At 39.4% G+C, this 21837-nt stretch overlaps 1 protein-coding gene across 2 annotated transcripts in view; it reads left to right on the forward strand.

The window, feature by feature from the left end:
* IQCG (IQ motif containing G) overlaps window positions 1–21837 on the forward strand; it is a 70776-nt gene that overhangs the window by 9516 nt on the left and 39423 nt on the right. For both annotated transcript variants that reach the window (XM_037837420.1, XM_037837414.1), the window contains exons 3-4: window positions 1981–2242; window positions 9253–9488. In XM_037837420.1, coding sequence (XP_037693348.1) covers window positions 1981–2242; window positions 9253–9488 — 498 coding nt within the window. The remainder of the gene's footprint in view (window positions 1–1980; window positions 2243–9252; window positions 9489–21837) is intronic.

Here is a 21837-nt window from a genome sequence, read left to right on the forward strand (position 1 = left end):
GTTGTAATTTTCTGTTGTCTAGGCATGGTTTCCTTGTTTATGCAAATCAGGTTTTCCCAGACCAGAACAGGCTCAGGTCCCAGAGGGAAGAAATATTCAGTATCTGGTTTCCCTGTGGGTGTGTCTTAGAAAATTGCTCCACCCTTTGATGCCTCGGGTCACTGTGCTTTTCTGCCCAGCAGGTGGCACCTGTCAGCCTATAATTCTTGACTGGTGTGAGGCGGTATGGCTGTGTTCCCCCAGGCTCTGGGGTCTGGTTCTGAATGGAAAGGGCCCCACCCCTTTCCTCCTAGAGAAGACAGAGCCCCCAGGTGGAGGTCATTAGCATTTCAGTGGTCTCGCTCTCTCCTTGTGCTGTCTCCTCCCTTCCCCGAGTCACAGCCCTGGAAACTGAAAATGACTGGGGCTTTCTCCACTGAGCCAAAAAAGAAACAGTCCCCTTCAGACCCAGTCCAAGGTGACCCTCCGGCTCTCCCAGGTCAGTCGTCACCGAAAGCCTCTGTCTGTTTTTGGGGATGCGTACCTGTAGTGAGCAGTTCACACTCACTACTTAAAACCCCAGTTAGAGCTCAGCTGAGCTATATTCGCTTGCTGGGAGAGAGCTTCTCTCTGGCACCATGCGGCTCTGCAGCTTGGGTTATGGGGGTGGGGGTCTCACGATTTGGTTCCGCAGGTTTTACTTACAGATTTTATGCTGTGTTCTCGGGCATTCCTCCCATTTCCGGTTGGTGTATGATGAGTGGATGGTCTCGTTTGTCCCCCCCCCGCAGTTATTCTGGATTATTTACTAGTTGTTTCTGTTTTTTTGTAGTTGTTCCAGGGGGACTACTTAGCTTCCACTCCTCTCTATGCCGCCATCTTGCCTGTCTCGGACTCCAGTTCTATCTCATTGTTTTTGTTTGTTTTTTTTAGAGAAGTTGTGGGTCTACAGAACAATCATGCATAAAATACACGATTCCTATATACCACCTTACTATTAACATCTTGCATTGGTATGGTACATTTGTTACAACTGATGAAAGCATATATTTATAATTGTACTTTTAACCATAGTTCCTGGTTTAACTTAGGATTCACTGTGCAAAATTCTAATTTATTTTGTATATTTTTGTAAAATTATGCCTTCTGTTATTTGTTAGTTATCTACTGTTGTATATCAAATTACTCTGAAACCCAGTAGCTTAACACAAACATTTATTATTTCACACACCTTCTGAAGATCAGGAGTTTAGTAGCAGTTTAGCTGTGTAGGTTCTGGCTTGGGGTCTCTCATAAGGTTGAAGTGGGCCAGGACTGCATTCATTGAAGACTTGACTAGTGCTGGAAGATCTACTTCCAAGATGGTTCGTTTACATAGTTAGCTAGATGTTGCTGGTTGTTGGCCAGAGACTTTAGTTCCTCACCTCCATTAACATCTCCACCAGAGTGCTTAAGAGTCCTCCTGGCAAGGCAGCTGGCTTCCCACAGAGTTAGAGGTCCAATATCTTTTATTACGTAGACTTGGAAGTCACACTCCGTCATTTCCCCATATCCTATTGGGTTACATAGGTTAGTCTTATTCAGTGTCAGGGAGAGTACACAAGGGCATGAATACCAGGAGGTGAGAAGCATTTGGCCCATCTTGGAGGCTGCCTTCCATTCTGTTTTTCATTAATCATGAGACACTTTTGATTAGCATCTAAAGATGCTGCTAGGGAAAAAAAAAGTTAATTTTGACTCAAATTCAAATTGGTTAAGCATGGCCAAAGAGCATGAGCTACATACAATTTACAAATAATAAGTTACTTGCCTTTGGTTGGTCAGAATATCACTAATATTTAGCAGAATCACATGCAGATTCCTATTTCTGTTTTTCATCTAGGTTATATGACAATGTGAACTTCACTGGAGCTAATCTGTATGCTATTTGTGCTTTTGAGTTTAAGTAATATTTAAACATCTGGTGGCTAACACGTATTTTTTTCTATATTCTTTCCTTAGAAAGCTGGAAGTCCCAAACTTTCCTCCGAAAGTTTGGCCTTCTGAGGTGATGGTGTCAGTGACAGGAGAACCACCTAGTGCTATAGAACAAGAAGAAATAGCCCAAGATACAGATGTAGAAATCATCCAGGAAAATATAGAGTCACTCTCCCTTCTAGATGTACTGAGGATCTCCGCAGTTCTGGAGGATGCCACAGACCAGCTCTCTATTCTAAACTATATCATGCCAGTTCAATATGAAAGAAGTCAAAGCACTAGCATGGTATATGCACTCACCATTATTTAATTTCTGCTTTCTTCCTTTTAATTTCTCCATCATTTAGAGTACCTATGCCATTACATTTAACTTGGGAAGCAGCACCTTTAACTCAGATGGAGAGCTGAATAATTATCTGAGATATGTACTTTCAATTGGAGTGAAATAGCTATAGTTCAAGGTATATTACTGGTCAGAACGTCCTTTTCTTCTAATATATTAACATTATTCAAAAGGCCTATAGTTAAATCAGTATAAACACAATATATAGAGAGAGACAGAATGAGGAAGACAGACAAAGGACTGAATTGTCCCACTTATCTTGTATTTCTCAGCTGTTAAATGCTAACTGAACACTAGAGGAAGAAAATTTGACCTGACTCTCTCAACATTGCTTTATTCCAAGATGACTTTGTTGTCATTGCTGAATATGTTGCAACCTGTCTTTTTGAATATCCAGCCACATTATTGTGCCGGGCATTAGGTTTTCAATCATGTTATGGGCTCCTCTGCAAGGCACCACTGAGTTATCAAGAAAATCAACTTGGTAGTAACAATATCCTTATAAATTCTTAAGCACTTGGAAATTTTGATAACTTAGGGTGTAGCTATAAAACAGAAATAATATATAAATATGTATATACACTTGTTATTTCACAAAATTACATTATATAATTTGTACAGCATATATTCTTTTTTGAAGCTTTTATTGAGATATATTCATTTATCATGTATTCCATCAAATTATACAATAAATATCTCACAGTATCATTACTTAGCTGTGCAATCATCATCACATTCACTTTTAGACAATTTCATTACTCCAAAAAGAAAATTATCAGATAGACAGAAAAAAAGAAAACCCAAAACACCCCATATCCTTTATCTCCCCCTATTATTGACCCCTAATATTGATGTGGTGCACCAGTTACTGTTGATGAAAGAATTTTAAGGTATTGCTGTTAACTATAGTTCGTAGTTTGCAATAGGTGTTTTCCCCCTACATACCACTCTATTATTAAATCTTTGTACCAGTGTCCTACATTTGTACCAGTTCATGTAAGTATTTATTTAAGTTTGTAGTGTTACAATTACATGGAACTTTGAATAGGAAGTGAGCTATGGTAGGTCTGTATAGAATAGAATGAAATAGCAACACATCCTAAAGTGATTTGGGTAGAGAATAAAAATATATATTTGGGGCCCCACTGAAGAGCTGGGGGAGAATGCAGAGGTGTTGGACTCCCTCACCTGGATTGTTGCTGATGTTGTCACAAACATTGGGGACTGATGGCTTGATATGCTGAGCCCTCTGTCTTGGGGCTGGCCCCTATGAAGCTTGTTGCTGCAAGGAGAGGCTAAACCTGCTTATAATTGTGCCTAAGAGACTCCCCCTGAGTACCTCTGTTGCTCAGATGTGTCACTCTCACTCTAACTAATCCACCTTGGCGGGTGATCTTGCTGCTCTCCCCCTACATGGGACCTGACTCCCAGGGGTATAAATCTCCCTGGCAACGCAGGATATGACTCCCAGGGATGAATCTGAACCTTGCATCGTGGGATTGAGAACATCTTGACCAAAAGGGGGATGCGAAATCAAACGAAATAAAGCTTCAGTGGCTGGGAGATTTCAAATGAAGTTGAGAGGTCACTCTGGTGGGCATTCTTATGCGTTATATAGATAATACTTTCTAGGTTTTAATATATTGGAATAGCTAGAGGTAAATACCTGAAACTACCAAACTCCAACCCAGTAGCCTTGACTCTTGAAGACAGTTGTATAACAATGTAGCTTACAAGGGATGACAGTGTGATTGTGAAAACCCTGTGGATCACACTCCCTTTATCCAGTGTATAGATGGATGAGTAGAAAAATGGGACAAAACCTAAATGAAAAATAGGGTGGGAGGGGTGTGTGTGTGATTTGGGTGTTCTTTTTTTATTTTTAGTTTTTATTCTGATTCTGATTCTGGTGTAAGGAAAATGTTCAAAAATAGATTGCGGTGATGAATGCACAACTGTAAGATGGTACTGTGAACAGTTGATTGTATACCATGGATAACTGTATGGTATCTGAATATATCTCAATAAAACTGAATTTAAAAAAATTGTAGTGTTAATCGGTGACATGCATGACTCTAAACAACCCCTTTCAACCAAGATCACTTACAATACAGCACTATTCCTTATATTCCCACCAACAAGCTACCCTCACCCCATATCCATTTCCAAACATTTTAAGTTCAACCTCATTATATATTTTGAACATACTAGGTTACCACTCCTCCTTCTCTAACTTCTCTTTCTAGGTATCCTATATTCTACATTTTAAGACTCTGAGTTTACATATTCTAGTTAGTTCATGTTGGTGAAATCATACAATATCTGTCCTTTTGTGTCTGACTTATTTCACTCAGCATTATGTCCTCAAGATTCATCCATGTTGCATGCTTCCAGACCTCATTCCTTCTTACTGCTGCATAATATTCCATGATATATACCACATTTTGTTTATCCATTCACCTGTTGATGGGCATGTGGATTGTTTCCATCTTTTGGCAATTGTGAACAATGCCACTATAAACATTGGTGTGCAAATGTCTGTTTGTGTCACTGCTTTCAGATCTTCTGGGTATATACCAAGTAGCAAAATCGCTGGGTCATATGGAAGCTCAATATTTAGTTTTCTGAGGAACTGCCAAACTGTCTTCCACAGCGGCTAAATTGGTACAGTGTATATTCTTATTTATCATTCTGCAACAAATGAAAATTTCTATATGAATGAGAGTAAACTGCTTTCCATGTCTCATGGAAAGGAAGTCCATATTTGTTGTGAGAAGAAATTAAATTTCTTTTAATTGCTCTTACAGGTCATTGTTTTCATTGTTGTTATTATTATTATACATACAGCCTGGGTCCTTAAAGCTTTTACTGAAGTATGGTAGGTTGAATTGTGTACCCCAGTTTGGACATGTTCTTGGTCTCGGTTCTCATTCTGGTGGGCTTAACTCATTGTAAATAAGATCTCTTCAAGATGTTACTTCAGTTAAGGTGTTACCAACTGAATCAGATCGGGTTTTAATCTGTATTATTGGAATCCTTTATCAGCAGAGTGAAAGTCAGACAGCAACAGAAGCCATGGGGAACAACCAGAAGCTGGAAGTCAATGGGGCCTGGAAAAGAAAGGAGAAGACATTGCCATGTGCATTGCCATGTGACAGAAAAACCAAGGACCAAGCATTGCAGGCAGCCAGCCCCAGAATGCCACAGTCTTCTGGGCGAAGGGATCACCTGCTGATGCCTTGATTTTGGACTTCTGCCAGCCTCAGAACCGTGAGTCCCCAAGTTCCCATTCTTTAAGCCAACCCATTGTATGGTATTCGTTTTAGTATCTGGGGAACTAAAACAGAAAATTTTAAAGTTTATATAATATTTTAATAGAACATTGGATTTGAAGTCAGGAGACTTTTGCAATTTAGTTGTGTACTTTGAGCAATTCACTTCACTTTCTTGTTCTTAGTTTTGTTGTTTGTAAAATGTGATGGAGTTTTAACTACATGATCCATATGGTCCTTCCAATGATAACATTCCATGAGTTCTGGGGTAGTTTAAAAATGACATTAATAAGTTTGTGACTATATCTCAATGTAGTTGAAAAAAATGACATTAATGAGTATTATAGGAATTTTATAATGCAAATAAATATTCTTCTCAATTTATGAAAGGCAATAGATTTGGAACCCAAGAACGAACTCACAATGCATTAAGTAAGTCTAATTTTTAAATTAAGTTAGCTAACGAAACAGAAGAAACTACTTTTTCTTTCCTGTTTATTGTCTCCAGTAGAATCAAAAATAAAAAGGGGAGATAATCAGCAAAAAGTTACAGTCTTATCAGTGATCCTGTCAGGCTTAAAAAAGGGTAATTTACCATCATGAAACTCAAGAGAAAATGAAAAAGCCTCTGTTTAGCAGGGGTCACCACTCCAGTAACAGAATGAAACTTTTGCATTGTTTTATTCTGATTTATAATGGTAATTTTTTTTTAGAGAAGTTGTAGGTTTACAGAAATATCATGCAGAACATACGTAGTTCCCAGATACCCCCTCACACACAGTTTTCCCCATTAATAACACTTTGCATTAGATTGGTAACTTTTTTACAATTGATGAAACGTTATTATTATAATTATACTATTAACTGTAACCTATAGTTTGCATTAAGGTTCATTGTTCTTTCTTTACAGTTCTATGCTTTTTAAAATTTTTATTCTAGTAACATATATACAACCTAAAATTTCTACTTTTAACCACATTCAAATATGTAACTCAATGGTGTTAATTACAGTCACAATGTTGAGCTACCATCACCACCAACATATATTACCAAAACTTTTCCATCACCCTAAACAGAAACTCTGTACCAATTCCACATTAATATTATAATGATCTTTTACTCACAAAATTTTGTGACTTAGTAGAAACCCTGCTTATACTTTTATAGTAGTATAAATACTAAATGCTTCTTGGTTATTAGCAATTTTAAAAGCCCCTTTCTCAATATATTGTGAATTATCTTTCAAAAAAAAATTTTTTTTTTACTTGATAGTACTACAGTTGTTCTAACTCATGAATTTTAAGATGCTATTGCCCTATTTGGTGTAGGATACATATTTTCAAATCTTCATATGTATATGGATATTTTCTTTCCCTAATGCTTCACATTGTTTAGCCTTATAACCTTCTTTGTCCCCCATTTTTGCAGCTAAGGATATCTCCAGATAGATTTTCATTTATTATAGTCGTAGACTAGAATGATGAAAATTAAACGGATGTACCAGGTTATGCCAGTAGTGGGAGCACTTGGTCAAGGTTTGGAAAGAGCTCTCTCAGTTTTTCTTATGTTTGAATTCCCTTAGGGTCTGATAACTTACCTTGTAACATAGTGTGTGCTATATAAAAATATTTTTTTAGTGGTTAGACTAGAATATTTAGCTACCTTCTTTAAGTTATCTTCTAAAAATTTACATTTAATTCTAGTAGTTAATAAATCAGGTTGTGACATATTTGCTTCCTTTTCTAGACAGCCATGCAAAAAGATAGAGGTATAATGATTAGGGAAATGAGAAAAATGGAGTCTCCTAGGTCTTACATTCCCCCTTTTCCCTCTAGGCAAAACCTAGAATAATAACCATCCTTATATTTAAGGTTTTCCTTCTATCCAGGTAAGTTTCAGTTTAGTTGTTGAAATCCTATGGTTTCTATTCTCTTTGTAGTCAATCAGTCTTAATATAAAGGAGTGTATTAAAATTTGTTTCTTATTTAAGGCAGCATTTTGTTTTGTACTTGCCTACAAATGTTTTCTTCAGGTATAAATCTTTGCTTATTGTTGATATAAAGAAAAAATGGTCTTGAATTGGGTTATTAACCTTTCAGGATAGTTTCTGTTGTAGTTTTGTTTTTAACACTTCTAGGCTTGTTGAAGTTTAACTCTCCAACTTAATGTATGAATATCCAGGTAAACCTTTCTTACGTGCATAGGTGCTGTTTTAGTTTGATTGACTGCTTAAGCAAATACCATGCAATGGGTTGGTTTCAACAATGGAAGTTTATTGGCTCACGGTTTTGGGGCTAATAGAAGTCCAAATCAGGGTAGTGTCAAGGCGATGCTTTCTTCCCAGAGACTAGTGGTCTGGGGCTGACTGCCAGTTACCCTTGGTCTGGGCCCCTCTGTCTTGTGGCGATGCACACGGTAGCCTCTCTTGGTCTCTCCCTTCTCTTCCAGGTGTTGTTGGCATTCAGCTTCTGCTCTTCTGTGGCTTTCTCTCTGAATTTCATTCTGCTTATAAAGGACTCCAGTAATAGGATTAAGACCTGTCCTGATTGAGTTGGGCCACAACTTAAGTGATATAACCTTATCAAAAGGTCCTACTTAGAATGGATTCACACAGGAATGGATTAAGTTTAAGAACATGCTTTCTGGGGTACATAGCTCCAGATCACTACAGGCTCAAAACCAGAATTTAAGTAGTCACAACAATTAAGTATATATTTCTGACTATGTATTATTTTAAATGCTTAATGTATATTAACTCATTTAATCCTCACAGTAATTCTGTAAGGGTAGGTACTATTATTATTGCCATTTTATTGGTGGGAAAAATGAGGCACAGAGATTTTAATAAGTTGCCAATGGTGAATATGATTAGTAAGAGGTAGAGCCAGGATTCAAACCAGGAAGTCTGGCTTCAGAATCCACACGCATGCATAGCCACTATATTATATGGCTTCTCAATAGCTCATGCTTTTAGCCACAGATTAAAGAAGAATCACCAATTAAAAGACATAGGCTGTTCCTCTGGTAATGTCTACTCCCATTAGTATTGAAGTTTGGGTCTAAAAAGGAAATTATTTTGGTATTTCCCCACAATGACCCTCAACATCTGTATCACACAACTAAATCTACTTTTAACTTTTTGCTTTTTGGTATGATTTTCCTTTCATTCTTTATATTTCAAATTCATGTGGTCAATGAACATTTGAGTCTCTGCTATGTTCTAAGCATTATTCCAAGAAGTGGGAATATAAAGAGGGCCACACTTATTTAATATCCAATCTGGTTCCAAAAAGAATTTGAAGTAAACCATGATCTCTAAGACACTGTCCCTGCCCTCACAGAATTCACAAACTAATGGAGATATTTAAACAAATTATTAGAATATGGTAAATACTTGTTAATGGAGCTATTTCACAAAGAAGTTTGCCTTTGATCAGAGTCTTAAAGAAAGTTTACCAGGTAGTAAATTGTGGCATGACATTTCCCTGTGAAGGCAGTGAAATGCAGTACAGCAGATAATATGGTTTGGTGTGGCTGAAGAAAAGGGCACATTTGGAATATAGAGTGTAAATGGGACAAGATGTGATTGAAAACTGTAGACAGAGGACCTATTTTTTAAGCTATTGTCTCTTTACTCTTTTAAAATCTTTCTTACGCAAAACATCATTTTTTTATTTTTAGAAGAAAAACAAAGAAGTGAATTTAAAAGGGAAAAGCCAAGATAAATTTCAAGTGGTCTCAACAACCTTGAAAAAGCCTACTCCATTCTTTTCTATAGAAGTGCCCAAGTTGCCTGAAATCAGACAAGGAGGCCAGTCTGCAGTGGAGTTTAACAATTTGCAGGATCTTATCTTCAGAAAACCTGCAAGGCAGACCATATTGACTACTGAGACACTGAAGAAAATTCAGATTGATAGGTAAGGAAAAACGGCATAATGGAAATGTAATGTATTTGTAGATGGATGATAGAATGGGTGCAAGAATGGCAAACTGGCTGTCCTCTGTGATGTATTAGTCATTATATCCAAAGTGACTGCTGATAATAGACTTGGTTAAAAACTGCCAAAAGCTAACACTCCCTATATCGAGTGTATGGACAGATGAGTAGAAAAATGGAGACAAAAATTAAAAGAAAAATAGTGTGGGATGGAATGTTTCAGGTGTTCTTTTTACTTTTATTTATTTATTTATTTATTTTGGAGTAAGGAAAATGTTAAAAAATTGACTGTGGTGTTGAGTGCACAACTATATGATGGTACTGTGAGCAGTTGATTGTATACTGTTCTGGTTTGCTAATGCTGCCCTTTTGCAAAACACCAGAAATGGATCAACTTTTATAAAGGAGGTTTATTTGGTTACAGAGTTACAGTCTTAAGGCCATAAAGTGTCCAAGGTAAGCCATTAACAAAGGGTACCTTCACTAAAGGATGACTGATGGCATCCGTAAGCGTCTGTTAGCTGGGAAGACATGTGGTTGGTATCTGCTTGCTCCCAGGTTGTGTTTCAAAATGGTGTTCTCCAAAGTGTTGCTCTTGGGATATTTTGTCCTCTCTTAGCTACAGCTCCTCTCCAAAATGTCACTTTTAGGTGCTCTTGGGGCATTTGTCCTTGCTTAGCTTCTCCAGAGTAAAAGTCTGCTTTCAAAGGCTGTCTCCAAAATGTCTCTGTAAGCTGAAGTTCCTCTCTCAGCTCCTGTGCATTCTTCAAAGTGTCCCTTTTGGCTGTAGCAAGCTCGCTCCTTCTGTCTGAGCTTATATAGTGCTCTAGTAAACTAATCAAGGCCCATGCTGAATGGGCATGGCCACACCTCCATGGAAATTATCCAATCAGAGTTATCACCTACAGTTGGGTGGGTCGCATCTCCATGGAAACACTCAAAGAATTTCAATCTAATCAACACTAATATGTCTGCCCTCACAAGACTGCATCAAAGAATATGGCTTTTGGCGGGACATAATATATCCAAACTAGCATATTCCACTCCCAAACACCAAAAGACATATTCTTTCCAAATACAAAATACATTCATCCCATCACAATATCACAGCAACTTAAGTCATTTAACTAACGATAGGTAAGTACAAGATCCCATCAAAATCAGTTATAGGGCTTGACTCGGGCAAGATGGCGGCATAGAGAGGAGTGGAAGCTAAGTAGTCCCCCTGGAACAACTACAAAAAACCAGAAACAACTAGTAAATAATCCAGAATAACTACGGAGGGACAAACGAGACCATCCATTCATCATACACCAACCTGAATTGGGAGGAATGCCCGAGAACACAGCATAAAATCTGTAAGTAAAACCTGCGGAACCAGGTCGGGAGACCCCCTCCCCCATAGCGCGAGTTGCAGAGCTGCGTGGTGCCAGAGAGAAGCTCTCTCCCAGCAAGCGAATACAGCTCAGCTGAGCTCCAACTGGGGTTTTTAAGTAGCGAGTGTGAACTGCTCACTACAGGTACGCAGCAAAAACAGACGGAGGCTTTGGGTGACGACTGCCCTGGGAGAGCCGGAGGGTTGCCTTGGACTGGATCTGAAGGGGACTATCTGTTTCTTTTTTGGCTCAGTGGAGAAAGCCCCAGTCATTTTCAGTTTCCAGGGCTGTGACTTTGGGAAGGGTGGAGACACCACAAGCAGAGAGCTAGACCATTGAAATGCTAATGACCTCCACCTGGGGAATCTGTCTTCTCTAGGAGGAAAGGGGTGGGGCCCTTTCCATTCAGAACCAGACCCCAGAGCCTGGGGGAACATGGCCACACCTCCTCACACCAGTCAAGAATTACAGGCTAACAGGCGTCACCTGCTGGGCAGAAAAGCACAGTGACCCGAGGCATCAAAGGGTGGAGCAATTTTCTAAGACACACCCACAGGGAAACCAGATACTGAATATTTCTTCCCTCTGGGACCTGAGCCTGTTCTGGTCTGGGAAAACCTGATTTGGATAACCAAGGAAACCATGCCTAGACAACAGAAAATTACAACCTACACTAAGAAAAACAAAGTTATGGCCCAGTCAAAGGAACAAATGTACACTTCAACTGAGATACAGGAATTTAAACAACTAATGCTAAATCAATTCAAAAAGTTTAGAGAAGATATTGCAAAAGAGATAGAGGCTGTAAAGGAAGCACTGGACATGTATACAGCAGAAATCAAAAGTTCAAAAAACCTACTAGTAGAATCTATGGAAATGAAAGGCACAACACAAGAGATGAAGGACACAATGGAAACATACAACAGCAGATCTCAAGAGGCAGAAGAAAACACTCAGGAACTGGAGAACAAAACACCTGAAAGCCTACACGCAAAGGAGCAGATGGAGAAAAGAATGAAAAAATATGAGCAACGTCTCTGGGAACTCAAGGATGAAACAAAGTACAATAATGTACGTATCATTGGTGTCCCAGAAGGAGAAGAGAAGGGAAAGGGGGCAGAAGCAATAATAGAGGAAATAATTAATGAAAATTTCCCATTTCTTATGAAAGACATAAAATTACAGATCCAAGAAGCACAGCGTACTCCAAACAGAAGAGAGATGAATAGGCCTAAGCCAAGACACTTAATAATCAGATTATCAAATGTCAAAGACAAAGAGAGAATCCTGAAAGCAGCAAGAGCAAAGCAATCCATTACATACAAAGGAAGCTTGATAAGACTATGTGTGGATCTCTCAGCAGAAACCATGGAGGCAAGAAGGAAGTGGTGTGATATATTTAAGATACTGTAAGAGAAAAACCACCAACCAAGTCCTTCAAATATGAGGGAGAGCTCAAAATATTTTCTGACAAACAGACAATGAGAGACTTTGTGAACAAGACACCTGCCCTACGGGAAATAGTAAAGGGAGCACTACAGGGTGATAGAAGACAGGAGTGTGTGGTTTGGAACACAATTTTGGGAGATGGTAGCACAACAATGTAAGTACACTGAACAAAGATAACTATGAATACGGTTGAGAGAGGAAGATGGGGAGCATGTGAGACACCACAAGAAAGGAGGAAAGATAACGACTGGGACTGTGTAACTTGGTGAAATCTAGAGTATTCAACAATTGTGATAAAATGTACAAATATGTTCTTTTACGAGGGAGAACAAGCAAATGTCAACCTTGCAAGGTGTTAAAAATGGGGAGGCATTGGGGGAGGGATGCAATCAGCATAAACTAGAGACTGTAACTTATAGAATCATTGTATTATGCTTCCTTTAATGTAACAAAGGTGATATACCAAGGTGAATGCAGATAAGCGGGGGGGATAGGGGAGGCATGTTAGACACTTGACATTGGTGGTATTGTCTGATTCTTTATTCTACTTTGATTTAAGGTTATTTTTCCTTTTGCTGCTTCCTAGCTGTCATTTTTTTGTTTTTCCTCTTTCTTTTGCCTCTCTCCTTCTTTGACTCTCCCTCCTGCCTTGTGGAAGAAATGTAGATGCTCTTGCTTAGTATGAGCAGAATGTTCAATTAGGATGAACTTAAATGTTTGGAAATGAACAGGGGTGTTGGTAGCAAGATGTGAGAATAACTAACAGTGCCAAATGGTGTGTGAATGAGGTGGAAAGAGGAAGCTCAGAGTCATATATGTTACCAGAAGGAAAGTTGGAGGTCAAAAGATGGAAATGTATAAAACTGAATCCTATGGTGGGCAATGTCCATGATCAACTGTATAAATACTAGAAATCACTTCATGAACCAGAACAAATGTATGACTATACAATTAGAAGTTAATAATAGAGGGGCATATAGGGAAGAACTATATACCTATTACAAACTATATACTACAGTTAGTAGTATTTCAACATTTTTTCATAAACAGTAACAAACGTACTATATCAGTACTAGGAGTCAACAATTGAAGGGGGTTGGTTAGGGATAGGGGAGGTTTAGAGTTTCCTTTTCTTTTTTTCTTTTTTCATCTTTCACTTTATTTCTTGTCTGGAGTAAAGAAAAGTTTCTAAAAATTGAACAAAAATTAAGTGTGATGGATGCACAGCTGTATGAGGGTACCCAGGGGCAAGTGATTGTACACTTTGGATCTTTGGATAATTGTATGGTATCTGAACAATCTCAATAAAAATGAAAAAAAAAATCAGTTATAGGCTTTTGGATCTAAGGTGGCGGCATAGAAGCTAAGTAATCCCCATGGAACAACTAATAAACAACCAGGAACAACTAGTAAATAATCCAGAATAACTGCGGGGGGACAAACGTGACCGTCCACTCATCATACCACCAACTTGAATTGGGAGGAACGCCTGAGATCGCAGCATAAAATCTGTAAGTAAAAACTGTGGACCCAAGCCAGGACCCTCCCCCCCCACTCCACAGCCCGAGCTGAAAAGCCTCATGGTGCTAGAGAGCAGCTCTCTCCAAGCAAGTGAATTCATCTCAGCTGAGCTCCAACTGGGGTTTTAATTAACAAACATGGACTGCTCGATACAAGCTATGAATCCCCAACAGTTAGACAGAGGCTTTTGGTGAAGACTGACCTTGGAGAGCCAGAGGGTGGCCATGGACTGGCCCTGAAGGGGGCTTTCTGTCCCTGTTTTGGCTCAGTGGAGAAAGCCTCAGCCATTTTCAGTTCCCAGCGCTCTGACCCACACAAGGGTGGAGATAGCACAGGCAAAGAGAGAGAGAGTATTCAAATGCTAATGACCTCTCCATAGGGAGTCTATCTTCCATAAGAGGAAAGAGGTGGGGCCCAGCTCTACTACCTGCCTTCCATTCAGAACCAGACCCCAGAGCCTGGGAGAAAACAGCCATGGGCCACACCTCCTTACACCAGTCTGGAGTTACAGGCTAACAGGTGCCAACTGCTGGGCAGAAAAGCACAGTGACCTGAGGCCTCACAGGGTGTACCATCATTCTAAGACACCCCCTCATGGAAACTGTACACTGAATAGTTCTTCCTTCTGGGACTGGAGCCTGTTTTTGTCTCAGAAAACCTGATTGGGGTAACCAAGGAAACTATGCCTAGCCAATGGAAAACTAAAACTACACTAAGAAAAACAAAGTTATGGCCCAGTCAAAGGAACAAACTTACACTTCAACTGAAATACAAGAATTTAAACAATTAATACTAAGTCAATTCAAAAAGTTTAGGGAAGTTAGCAAAAGAGATGAACCATATAATGAAAACACTGGGTGTACATAACGTAGACATTGAAAGTTCAAAAAACCAACTGGCAGAATCTGTGGAAATGAAAGGCACAACACAAGAGATGAAAGACACAATGGAAACTTACAACAGCAGATCTCAAGAGGCAGAAGAAAACACTCAGGAACTGGAGAACAAGGCACCTGAAAGCCTACACACAAAAGAACAGACACAGAAAAGAATGGAAAAATATAAGCAACGTCTCTGGGAACTTAAGGACAAAATGAAAAGCAGGAATGTACGTGTCATTGGTGTCCCAGAAGGAGAGGAGAAGGGAAAGGGAGCAGAAGCAATAATAGAGGAAATAATCAATGAAAATTTCCCATCTCTTATGAAAGACATAAAATTACGGATCCATGTGGCCCAGCATACCCCAAACAGAATTTATCTGAATAGGCCTATGCCAAGACACTTAATAATCGGATTATCAAATATCAAAGATAGAGAATCCTGAAAGCCGCAAGAGAAAAGTGATCCATCACATACAAAGGAAGCTTGATCAGACTATGTGCAGATTTCTCAATAGAAACCATGGAGGCAAGAAGGAAGTGGGGTGATATATTTAAGATACTGAAAGAGAAAAACCACCAACCGAGAATCCTATATCTGGCAAAACTGTCCTTCAAATATGAGGGAGAGCTTAAAATATTCTCTGACAAACAGACAATGACAGAGTTTGTGAACCAGATACCTGCTCTACAGGAAACACTAAAGGAAACACGGCAGACAGAAAGGAAAAGACAGGAGTGAGAGGTTTGGAAAACAATTTTGGGAGATAGTAGCACAGCAATATAAGTTCACTGAACAAAGATGACTGTGAGCCTGGTTGAAAGAGGAAGGTTGGGACCATGTGAACAACAGAACAAAAGACAAAGGGTAAAGTCTGGAACTGTGTAACTCAGGGAAACCTAGGGTGCTCAATGATTGTAATAAAAGGTACAAATATGTTTTACATGAGGTAGAACAAATGAATGTCAGCATTGCAAGGTGTTAAAAATAGAGTGGGATGGGGAAAATAAAATCAATGCAAAGTAGAGACTATAATTAATGGAAGCATTGTATTATGCTTCCTTTAATATAACAAAGGCAATATACCAAAGCTAAATGCATATGGGGGGGTGGAATAGAGGAAGGGTATGGGACTCCTTGCATTGGTGATGTTGTTTGACTCTTTATTCTACTTTAGGTTAATGCTATCTTTCCTTTTGTTGCTTTCTGGCTGTCATTTTTTTTTTCTCTCTCTCTCTTTCTCTTTTCTTTTGTCTCTCTGCCTTCTTTGACTCTTCCTCCTCCTTTGTGGAAGAAATGGAGATTCCTTTTACAGATAGTAGTGATGGTGCTGAATACATAAATATGTGACTATACAGGGAACCAATGATTATTTACTTAGGATGGAATGTATGGTGTGTGAACAAAACTGTAAAAAAAAATGGGTTGATGAAGAAACCTTGAGGGCATTATATTGAGTGAAGTAAGACAAACACATAAAGGCAAATATTTCATGGTCTCACTGATATGAACTAATTATAATATGTAAACTCATAGACATGAAATATAAGTTACCAGGATATAGAAGGAGGCTAAAGAATGGGGAGTGGTTGCTTATTATGAGCAGAATGTTCAACTAGGGTGAACTTAAACGTTTGGAAGTTGACAGGGGTGATAGTAGCATGTTGTGAGAATAACTAACAGTGCTGAATGGTGTGTGAATGTGGTGAAAAGGGTAAGTTCAGAGTCACGTATGTCACCAGAAGGAAAGTTGGAGGTTAAAAGATGGGAATGAATAAAACAATGAATCTTGTGGTGGACAATGACTGTGATTAACTATACAAGTGTTAGAACTCTCTCTCTCATGAACTGGAACAAATGTAAGACACTATAACTAGAAGTTAATAATAGAGAGGCATATAGTAAAAAAACATATACCTACTGCAAACTATATACTACAGTTAGTAGTATTTTAACATTCTTTCAACTGTAACAAATGTACTATACCAAAATTCTGAATCAGTAACGGAGGGGGGTTGTGGTTAGGGGTATGGGAGGATTTGAGTTTCCTTTTTTTGTCTTTATGTCTTTTCTGGAGTAATGAAAATGTTCTAAAAATTGAAAAAAAATTAATTGTGATGGATGCACAGCTGTATTATGGGCAATTGATTGTATACTTTGGATCTTTGGATAGTTGTATGGTATGTGAACAATCTCTCTCTCTCTCTCTCTCTCTCTCTCTCTATATATATATATATATATATATATATATATATATAAATATATATAAATATATATATATATATATTATTACCACAAGTTCATAATAGCAGAAGCTGGGTGATGGGTAACGTGGTTTCTTTTTTATTTTTTTAATGCAATTTTATTGAGATATATTCACATACCATGCAGTCATCTAAAATGTACAATGAATTGTTCACAGTATCATCATAAAATTGTGCATTCATCACCACAGTTTTTTGAACATTTTCATTACTCCAAGAAATAAAAATGACAATAAGAATAAAAATAAAAATAAAAGTACAAAAGAACACCCAAAATATCTCATACTCCTCAATCCTCCTCCCCCATTATTCATTTACTTTTTGTCTCCTATTTTCCTACTCATTTTTCCATGCACTAGATAAGGGGAGTGTGAGTCACAAGGTTTTCAAATCATACAGTCACACTTCTAGTTTGCTAATGCTGCCAGAATGCAAAACACCGGAGATGGATTGGCTTTTATAAAAGGGGGTTTATTTGGTTACACAGTTACAGTCTTTAGGCCATAAAGTGTCCAAGGTAACACATCAGCAACTGGGTACCTTCACTGGAGGATGGCCAATGGTGTCCAGAAAACCTCTGTTAGCTGGGAAGGCACATGGCTGGCGTCTGCTCCAAAGTTCTGGTTTCAAAATGGCTTTCTCCCAGGACGTTCCTCTCTAAGCTACAGTTCCTCAAAAATGTCCCTCTTAGTTGCACTTGGGATGTTTGTGCTCTCTCAGCTTCTCTGGAGCAAGAGTCTGCTTTCAACGGTCATTTTCAAACTGTCTCTCATCTGCAGCAACTGTGTTTTCTTCAGTGTCCCTCTTGGCTGTAGCTCCTCTTCAAAATGTCACTCACAGCTGCACTGAGTTCCTTCTGTTAGTCAGCTCATTTATATGGCTCCACTGATCAAGGCCCACCCTGAATGAGTGGGACCTCACTTCCATGGAAATATCTCATCAGTTATCACCTACAATTGGGTGGGTCACATCTCCATGGAAGCATCCAATCAAAAGGTCACACCCTAAGCAAAAAGACCAATCAATCTGCCCCACAAGATTACTTCAAAGATAATGGCATTTGGGGGGACATAATACATTCAAACCAGCACATTCCATCCCCTGGACCCCAAAATGACATGATCTTTCTGTATACAAAATACATTCATCCCATCACAATATCACAGAAACTTAAATCATTTCAGTAACAAAAGTACAAAATTCTATCAAAATCAATTATAGGTGTGGTCAGTCCTAAGGCATAATTCCCCTCTAGCTGTGGATCTGTGAAACTTGTAACAAGTTATGTACTTCCAATATACAAAGGAGGGACATTCATAGGATAAACATTCCCATTGCCATAAGGAGAAAGAGTAAGGAAAACAGGGTTAACGGGACCAAAACAGTTCCTAAAACCCGCAGGACAAACTCCATTAGATTTCAAAGTCCGATAGTCATTTACAGAATGACGTTGCATCCTTGGGGCTTGAGAGAGTGGGAGTCTAACCCTCCCTAAGGGCCTTTGCGGCAGCCCTTTCCTCTCCAAACACTTGGGTGAGTGCTCCAACATATCCACACATTGGTGAGACTACCTTCTTTGCCCCACCCTCCTCAAACATTGGGGCAGCACCCAGATTCCCTTCCATCTCCGGGGCACACGCTCAACCCCTTCAGAACAGTGTGGTGGCAGCCAGGCTCTTCCCAATTCCCTGGGAATGTGATCCACCCTCTTTGGGGCCTGGGGTGGCAAAACTCTTCCGGAGCATCAAGGCGGAAGGCCCACCCTTGACCTCCAGGGCAAACTCACTCTTTCCATGCATGTGGGCCACTCCACTCTCCCAGCCCAAGGCCTGTTGACTCTAGACCTCAACCTCCATGGCTCTGTCTTTGAAGAAATTTTTCCTTCAATTTGTTCCTTGTCTGTCTCCTCCAGTCCAGACCAGCAGCTGCTCTGTCTGTAAAGATCTCGCAAAAATTCTGTTGGCTTCACATGAAGCACACAGGGGTCAAAGCCATCAGACAATAGGACTTTCCACAAATCCTTTCTGCTTAACTCCTTTTCCAATCTTGGCTTGTACTGAAATGGTGGCTGGGTTCCATATTTGGTTACATCCTCATGTTGGACTGTAACTTCTGGGGTTTTACCCCCTGGAAGCCCAGAGTTTTTCAGGTCATCAATTTCTGGTTTCTTTGAAACCAAGAGTTCATTTCTCAGCTTATCTCTGTCGTCTCACATTTTACTATAAGCTGCAAGTAAAAGCCAGGCTACTTCTTCTATGTTTTGCTTGGAGATCTCATCAGCTAAATATTCCAGGTCATCACTTTCAAATTCTTCCTTCCATCCAACACCAGGACTCAATTTTGCCAAATTCTTTGCTACTTTAAAACAAGGATTGCCTGCCTTCCAGTTTGCAACAATACATTCATCATTTCTGCTCAAGGCCTCATCAGAAGTATCTTTAGAGTCCATATTTCCACGAACAGTCTCTTCAAAGCAGTTTAGGCCTTTTCTGTCAATAGCCTCACAATTCTTCCAGAATCTTCCCCTTATCCATTTAAAAAGCCATTCCAACATGTTTGGTATTTGCAAACACAGCAGCACCAGCACCCCACTTCTCTGGTACCAAAATCTGTTGTAGTTTGCTAATGCTGCCAGAATGCAAAACACCAGAGATGGATTGGCTTTTATAAAAAGGGGGTTTATTTGGCTACACAGTTACAGTCTTAAGGCCATAAAGTATCCAAGGTAACACATCAGCAACTGGGTACCTTCACTGGAGGATGGCCAATGGTGTCCGGAAAACTTCTGTTAGCTGGGAAGGCACGTGGCTGGCATCTACTCCAAAGTTCTGGTTTCAAAATGGCTTTCTCCCAGGACATTCCTCTCTAGGCTGCAGTTACTCAAAAATGTCCCTCTTAGTTGCACTTGGGATGTTTGTGCTCTCTCAGCTTCTCTGGAGCAAGAGTCTGCTTTCAACGGTCATTTTCAAACTGTCTCTCATCTGCAGCAACTGTGTTTTCTTCAAAGTGTCCCTCTTGGCTGTAGCTCCTCTTCAGAATGTCACTCACAGCTGCACTGAGTTCCTTCTGTTAGTCAGCTCATTTATATGGCTCCACTGATCAAGGCCCACCCTGAATGGGTGGGACCACACCTCCATGGAAATATCTCATCAGTTATCACCTACAATTGGGTGGGTCACATCTCCATGGAAACATCCAATCAAAAGATCACACCCTAAGCAAAAAGACCAATCAATGTGCCCCACAAGATTACATCAGAGATAATGGCATTTTGGGGGACATAATACATTCAAACCAGCACAGGGGATGCAACTGTTTGTTCTTGGAAAGACTGGTAACTGGGTTTCAGGGCTTAGCTGACATAGGAACAGTCTGGAGGTTTTAAGTTTCTTCAAAATAAACCTAGTGAGTGAAACTTTCTTATAGAATCTCAGATAGGGCCCTGCGTATTCTTTAGGGTTTTCAGGAATACCGTTGGTTGGGACTTGGCAGATCATGGCAATTTGCAATATCTAGCTGAAGGTTGTGTAAGAGAAACTTCCAGAATAGCCTCCCAACTCTATTTGAACTCTCTTAGCCACTGAACCCTTATTTTGTTACATTTCTTTTCCCACTTTTGGTCAAGAAGGTATTGTTAGTACCACAATGCCAGAGTCAGGCTCATCCCTAGGAGTCATGTCCCACATTGCCAGGGAGACTTATACCCCCTGAAGTCATATCCCATGTGTGTTTGTGTGTGCGAGGGTGGTAGTGATTTATTTGCAGAGTTGGGCTTAGAGAGAGAGGCCACATCTGAGCAATAAAAGAGGTTCTCTGGAAGTGACTCTTAGGCCTAATTATACATTGGTTTAGCTTCCCCATTGCAGAAACAAGTTTTGTAAGAGCAAGCCTCAAGATCAAGGGCTTGACTTATTAGTTGGGAGTCCCCAATGCTTGAAAGAGTATCAGGATTTCCAAGGTGGGAAGTTTAATAGTCCCATATTTTTTCTCCAGTCCTTCAAAAGACTTTGCTAATACTTAACTTGTTTGTTATCTGCCAACATACTCTGGAATGTATCAGGGTATTAAATTAAGCTATACAGAATTACAAGATCTCATTCCTTTTTCTAGGCTCCATGTTTAGGTTATTTAAATGAACTGACCAAACTGGTTGTGTGCTACAGAAAAATTTAAATTTTGGACTAATTAAACATCTCTTCCTTTGGTCTCACACAGAAGGTGAAGTTTTAGATTAAGGACAATATCATCCTTTACCCTGTATTCTGATTTACCTTAGTCCCAACCAGTTCAGCTTCGTTCATCTCTTTAATTGAAGTCTGGTCTCTTTTTCAGCTTCTTTAATAGTTGCTGAATGGAGTAATGCTGACTTTCAGAGCTGCAGAACTCTAACTATGAGTCTGGGGTGTCACACAGATAGTCAGTGATCCAAGGAATTACCTGGTTATACACAAAGAGCACAGCATCTCAGAATTTAGAAATAACACTTAAAACTCAGGAATAAATATGACTGCTGTAAGAGCTTACAATCTAGACCCTACTTTACATACAAGCGTTTTCTAAATGAGACTGTACAGTATTTATTCTTTCATTGCTGGCCTATTTCACTCAATATAATGTCCTCAAGGTTCATTCACCTCAATGCATGCCTCACAACTTCATTCCTTTCTGTAGCCGCACAATATTCCATTGTATGTGTACACCACAGTTCACCCTTCCACTCATCAGTTGATGCACCCTTCAGCCACCTCCATCCATTGGCTATCATGAATAATGCTGCCATAAACATCAGTGTGCAAATGTCTCTTTGAGTTCCTTCTTTCATTTCTTCTGAGTATATTCC

This window comes from Choloepus didactylus, chromosome 1 (assembly GCF_015220235.1).
Source record: "Choloepus didactylus isolate mChoDid1 chromosome 1, mChoDid1.pri, whole genome shotgun sequence".
In the NCBI taxonomy this organism is placed as follows: Eukaryota; Metazoa; Chordata; class Mammalia; order Pilosa; family Megalonychidae; genus Choloepus; species Choloepus didactylus.